This window comes from Canis aureus, chromosome 10 (assembly GCF_053574225.1).
Source record: "Canis aureus isolate CA01 chromosome 10, VMU_Caureus_v.1.0, whole genome shotgun sequence".
Lineage (NCBI taxonomy): Eukaryota > Metazoa > Chordata > Mammalia > Carnivora > Canidae > Canis > Canis aureus.
The window spans coordinates 10,558,726-10,565,732 of NC_135620.1; the positions used below are offsets into that span (position 1 = coordinate 10,558,726).

The following is a 7,007-nucleotide window of genomic DNA, read 5'->3' on the forward strand; positions in this document are numbered from 1 at the left end:
ATCTTAATTATATTAACTGTTTTGTATCATAATTAGAAGAAAGCAGAGGGGCACCTGGGTGGCTCAGTGGTTGAGCATCTGCCTTCATTTTTTTTTTTTTTTGGTATTTTTTTTATCGGACTTCTATTTGCCAACATATAGTATAACACCCAGTGCTCATCCCGTCAAGTGCCCCCCTCAGTGCCCGTCACCCAGTCACCTGATCCCCCCGAGCGCCTCCCCTTCCATTACCCCTTGTTCGTTTCCCGGAGTTAGGAGTTTCTCATGTTCTGTCACCCTCACTGATATTTCCCACTCATTTTCTCTCCTTTCCCCTATAATCCCTTTCACTATTTTTTATATTCCCTGAATGAATGAAACCATCTAATGTTTGTCCTTCTCTGATTGACTCACTTCACTCAGCATAATACCCTCCAATTCCATCCACAACGAAGCCAATGGTGGGTATTTGTCGTTTCTAATGGCTGAGTAATATTCCATTGTATACATAAACCACATCTTCTTTATCCATTCATCTGTCGATGGACACCGAGGCTCCTTCCACAGTTTGGCTATTGTGGACATTGCTGCTATAAACATTGGGGTGCAGGTGTCTCGGCTTTTCACTGCATCTGTATCTTTGGGGTAAATCTCCAGCAGTGCAATTGCTGGGTCGTAGGGCAGATCTATTTTAACTCTTTGAGGAACCTCAACACAGTTTTCCAGAGTGGCTGTAGCAGTTCACATTTCCACCAACAGTGCAAGAGGGTTCTCCTTTCTCCACATCCTCTCCAATATTTGTTGTTTCCTGTCTTGTTAATTTTCCCCATTCTCACTGGTGTGAGGGGATATCTCATTGTGGTTTTGATTTGTATTTCCCTGATGGGAAGGGATGCGGAGCATTTTCTCATGTGCTTGTTGGCCATGTCTATGTCTTCTTTGGTGAACTTTCTGTTCATGTCTTTTGCCCATTTCATGATTGGATTGTTTGTTTCTTTGGTGTTGAGTTTAATAAGTTCTTTATAGATCTTGGATACTAGTCCTTTATCTGATATGTCATTTGCAAATATCTTCTCCCATTCTGTAGGTTGTCTTTGAGTTTTGTTGACTGTTTCTTTTGCTTCTGTGCAGAACTTTTTATCTTGATTAAGCCCTAAGAGTCCATTTTTGCTTTTGTTTCCCTTGCCTTCATAGATGCATCTTGCAAGAAGTTGCTGTTGACAAGTTCAGAAAGGGTGTTGCCTGTGGTCTCCTCTAGGATTTTGATGAATTCTTGTCTCACATTTAGATCTTTCATCCATTTTGAGTTTATCTTTGTGCATGGTGTAAGAGAATGGTCTAGTTTCATTCTTCTGCACGTGGCTAATTTTCTCAGTACCATTTATTGAAGAGACTGTCCTTTTTCCAGTGGATAGTCTTTCCTGCTTTGTCAAAAACTAGTTGACCACAGAGTTGAGGGCCCATTTCTGGGTTCTCTATTCTGTTCCATTGATCTATGTGTCTGTCTTTGTGCCAGTACCACACTGTAGTGGTGATCACAGCTTTGTAGTACAACTTGAAATCCGGCATTGTGATGCCCCCAGCTTTGGTTTTCTTTATCAGTATTCCCTTGGCTATTTGGGGGTCTTTTCTGATTCCACACAAATCTTAAGATTATTTGTTCCAACTCTCTGAAGAAAGTTCATGGTATTTTGATAGGGATTGCATTAAACATGTAACTTGCCCTGGGTAATTGACAGTTTCACAATATTAATTCTTCCAATCCATAAGCATGGAATATTGTTTCCATCTCTTTGTGTCTTCCTCAATTTCTTTCAGAAGTGTTCTGTAGTTTTCAGGGTATAGATCCTTTACCCCTTTTGTTAGGTTTATTTCTAGGTATCTTATGCTTTTGGGTGCAACTGTAAATGGAATTGATTCTTAATTTCTCTTTCTTCAATCTCATTGTTAGTGTATAGAAATGCCACTGATTTCTGGGCACTGATTTTGTATCTGAGCATCTGCTTTCAGATAAGGTCATGATTCCAGGGTCTTGGGATCAAGTTCTGCATTGGGCTCCCCGCAGGGACCCTGCTTCTCCCTCTGCCTATGTTTCTGCCTCTCTCTTTGTGTCTCTCATGAAGAAATAAAGTTTAAAAATAAAGAAACAAATAAGAGCCTAATAAGGGCCTTGAAATAAATTATTTTTCTTTCAAGTTCAATAATATGTGTGTATATATCATTTAGGCACAAATATACACGTATTGGTTTACTACAATAAATGAATAGCATATATATTATGTACAGAATATACATAGTACATGTCTTGTATAATGAAACATAATATATACAGTTATTATTACTGTGTATTAATATATACTATGTATATTATATAACAAATTTAACACTGTACATGCACTATATAGTTCTACTAAACTGCATATTTAAGATATTGTTAAACCAATTCTGCAAACCATCGTAGATTCATTATCTTTCTAAATAAAGATAACATTCTAAATAAAACATAACATTTCTAAATAAAAATAACATTATTTTTTTCCATGGTATTTTTCTGCACATGGTACTCATTGTGGTAACTTCTATCACCTTTCCAAAGATGGTTATTCAAAACCAGGGATCCCTGGGTGGCTCAGCAGTTTAGTGCCTGCCTTCAGCCCAGGGCATGATTCTGGAGTCCCAGGACCGAGTCCTGCATGGGGTTTCCTGCATGGAGCCTGCTTTTCCCTCTGCCTGTGTCTCTGCCTCTGTCTCCCTCTCTGTCTCTCATGAATAAATAAAATCTTTAAAAAACAGAATAAATGACAAAAAATCTTACATTGCAAATATATATATATAAATATATATATTAATTGATATATGAGATAACAGAGGATCTAACAGAAATAATCATTTACTTACAAGAGAACAGCCATCGTTTTCCTATCACCACACAGTTGGGAGTATAGGCCCTTATATTACATCTAAAGTGTAAGAACCATATATTGAGGTATACGAAAAATAAATGCACCATTTAATTTTACAGAGAAACATATCAATATTTTGAAGAGAAAAATATCAATCTCCTTTAAAAGCATAAAGTATACCTGTGGACTTATTTATAGTTTTCAAAGCCTACATTTAAGTTCTACGATTCACTGGTCAATGTGTTAAGTTTCAGGTAGGCAATGATTAATGTTTTGTCCCTGTCCTCAAAGAGCACTTACTCTGGTGGGAAAAAACTGACATTACAACATAATTACAATTCAGTCTCAAGAGTGATACAGAAAAGGGTCAGAGAGAATGAGTTTAACAACTCTGAAGGAGTCAAGGAAGATTTACAAAAGGGATAAAACTTGTGCTTAAAGGTGGAAGGGGATTTTGAAATCCCCAGTTAGAAAAAGCAGAAAAGATACAGCAAATAAAAGATGGTGGTTTGACAGAGCAAGGCTACAATAGTTAAGAACCTGTTAGTTTCCACAACTGAAGAGAACAGATGGAAAAAGTTGCAAAAACTTATTAAAGCCTCTAAAAAAAATCATGGTAAAATTACAGCAGTGGTGTTGGTTACCCTTTGTATTAATTTTCAAGTTTATATGTGCAAAATGTTCAGGTTTTTTTTTGTTTCATATAATATGATGTGGCTTTCAGTTAGATGGCCTATACCAAATAAGGAAGTATCTCTTTATTCTTAAATTGCTAATATTTTCATTTAGAAATGTTACTAAATTCTTAAGCATCTATCAAGATGATCATATGAAGTTTCTCATCCTTTCCCTTCTGTGATACACTATATTAATAGATATCTAAAGATTGAGATAATCCTTATTATATTCCCCAGATAAAATATATTAATTTATAATTATCATTTCAAAGGTACATACTTATATATGTAAGTATTTATTTAGGATTTTTGTCTAAGTTCATAGTTTATTTAAACTTTTTATTTTTCTATCTAGTTTTGTCGGATCCTGGTAAGAATGAGAGAAGGCACCTTGGAAGCAGATCCTCTATCCGAGCTCATGCAACAAGCAACTTGTGAATCAGAAAGGAATCAAAACCACAATGAGATACCTCTCACCAGTGAGAATGGGGAAAATTAACAAGGCAGGAAACCACAAATGTTGGAGAGGATGTGGAGAAAGGGGAACCCTCCTGTATTGTTGGTGGGAATGTGAACTGGTGCAGCCACTCTGGAAAACTGTGTGGAGGTTCCTCAAAGAGTTAAAAATAGACCTGCCCTACGACCCAGCAATTGCACTGCTGGAGATTTACCCCAAAGATACAGATGCAGTGAAAAGCCGAGACACCTGCACCCCAATGTTTATAGCAGCAATGTCCACAATAGCCAAACTGTGGAAGGAGCCTCGGTGTCCATCGACAGATGAATGGATAAAGAAGATGTGGTCTATGTATACAATGGAATATTACTCAGCCATTAGAAACGACAAATACCCATCATTTGCTTTGATGTGGATGGAACTGGAGGGTATTATGCTGAGTGAAATAGGTCAATTGGAGAAGGACAAACATTATATGGTCTCATTCATTTGGGGAATATAAAAAATAGTGAAAGGGAATAAAGGGGAAAGGAGAAAAAATAAGTGGGAAATATCAGAAAGGGAGACAGAACATGAGAAACTCCTAACTCTGGGAAACAAATTAGGAGTGGTGGAAGGGGAGGGGGGTGAGGGATGGGAGTGACTGGGTGACGGGCACTGAGGGGGGCCCTTGATGGGATGAGCACTGGGTGTTATTGTATATGTTGGCAAATTGAACACCAATAAAATTAAATTTATAAAAAAATAAAATAATAAAATAAAATAAAATAAAATAAAATAAAATAAAATAAAATAAAATAAAATAAAGGAAGCTACCAGACAAGTGCTCTCCAAATTCCTGACTTACCAAAGCATAGGTGAAAACAGATAGTGACTTAAAAGCATTAAGTCCTAGGGTAGTTTGTTATATAACAAAAGACAGCAAAACACCAATTCACCTCTATACACTTTATGTTCTTGACAGATAAATAAATCAAGGGCTCCCATCAAGTCTATGGTTCCTTAGCACCAATTCATAATCCATCCTGCAATGCTGTCACTGTATAAAATCATCTGGCTCTGCTGTTGTACAAAAGCAAGGATTTAGTTTACCTTGATTACCTTGTAAATGTTTCTATGTTGTTGGTATGTCCTTTTTCCAACTCTATTCTGAGTTAGTATTACTGAAGTATAAGCTCATCATTTTCTATTGTCTTTTCAAATTAATACATAGAAAATATCATATTGAAAAAAGTATTAAGTACTTACAACACTTTTGCTCCCTTCCTTAATGTTCAACCTGAAATAAGGAATCTTCTTTGTTTTTAAGGCTGAGCCACAAGACTTGTCTTCTTTCTATTGAATGAAGTAAGGAGGACAAATATCAACCTAAGAATGTCAAGAAGTGAAGAGATGACTTTATATTAAAAAATTACTGATTTTTATCTGCTATTTCTCAGTCTCTCTCCCACCTCTATCTCTATAGATTTGTTACCTTTATCATAAACATCTATATATACTACAGAACTCCAGGGAGTTGGTAAAGAAATAAAAAAGTTTAAATGCATATTTTGCTATATATATGCACATAAGGGATCATCATTAAATATAATAGGAGTAATATTCACCCCTGACAGCATGGATGGATCTGGAGACTATAATGTTAAATGAAATAAGTCAGAAAAAGACAAATACCATATGATTTTACTCATATGTGGAATATAAGGATGAAAATAAGTGAACAAAGGGAAAAAAAGAGGCAATCCAAAAAGCAGACTCTAAACTATAGAGAACCAACAAAAGGAAGTGGGGTGGGTGGATGAAACAGTTAAAGGGGATTAAAAGTATATTTTGTGATGAGCACTGAGTAATATACAGGAATGTTGAACCACTATATTGTACACCTGAAACTAATTTAATACTGTATGCCAATTACATTGGAATAAATTTTTTAGAAATGAAAGTCAAAACAGACCAAAGTAGAGGAAGACACTGAGTGGTAGACTTTAACACATCTTTCCAAAAAATGGGTATTACACAGCTCATGATGTTAATGATGCCTCTACTGAAAACCCCTGACATCCACCTACATCTTTTTTGTTAATCTACATCCATGCTTCTATATTTGATATTCACAGGTTCCTCTAGGGCATCTCCTCACACCCTCATTCTCAGTGGTTAAAGTTAATGGAAGTCTATAGAAACCCAATAGAAGAAGGATCATGAAGAGCTCAGATCCCTCAGGAAAAGGGGTTAGGTAAGCTAAGCCAGAAAGCCTATTTGATTGGTTGAAATGGTGGCTGAAAGCAAGGCAATTATTCAGAGTGTATTGTGGAAAGAACACATTATCACCTTGCCACTGTGGCAGAGAAAAAAAAGGATAATAAGACTTATGGGTATGTTCTACTTCCTTATGTCTTCTACATATTTATATTAATATATTTTCCCTTTTGTCTCTTGTTTTCAGTTTACAGAGCTGTAATTAGCATATAATATTGTGGTAGTTCAAGCTGTCCGACACAACATGAAATATGTATAGACTGCAAAATCATTACAAAAGGAAGTTTAGTTAACATCCCTATCACACATGTGGTTAATTTCTTGTGATAATTCTTAAGATCTACTCTTAGCAACTTTCCAATATATAGTACAGTACTTTGTTAAGTGTCATCACCATGATGCATACTCCATCCCCAGAAGTCATTCATCTTAAAACTGGATGTTTTCACCCTTTGACCACTTTCACCCATTCCCTTCATTTCCATTGTTTAATGCTGTTTTACATTGGGAGTCTTGCTGGTGGTTAACTTCCTAATTTAGTTGATACATCTTACATGATAAAGATCTGAAGTCTGCACAACAAGGAGTATGTAAACATCTATAATTTAAAGCAGAAGACGCTTTAGGCTCCCATTTTGAGGGAAGCTTGACAGGTGGGTTAAAGTTCATATTTCCCACCATGTTTTACAGAATAGCTATGGCTGGATGATTAATTTCTCACAGTCAAAGGCA

General features: G+C 36.1%; 1 protein-coding gene across 3 annotated transcripts in view; it reads left to right on the top strand.

The window, feature by feature from the left end:
- Positions 1 to 4,616, top strand: part of LOC144321967 (uncharacterized) — a 381,290-nt gene extending 376,674 nt beyond the window's left edge. For all 3 annotated transcript variants that reach the window (XR_013387509.1, XM_077911339.1, XM_077911334.1), the window contains one exon: positions 3,915 to 4,616. Coding sequence is in view for 2 of the 3 variants with exons in the window: in XM_077911334.1 (XP_077767460.1) it covers positions 3,915 to 3,997 (83 nt within the window). In the remaining variant the exon portion in view is untranslated. The remainder of the gene's footprint in view (positions 1 to 3,914) is intronic.
- Positions 4,617 to 7,007: the final 2,391 nt, after the last annotated feature.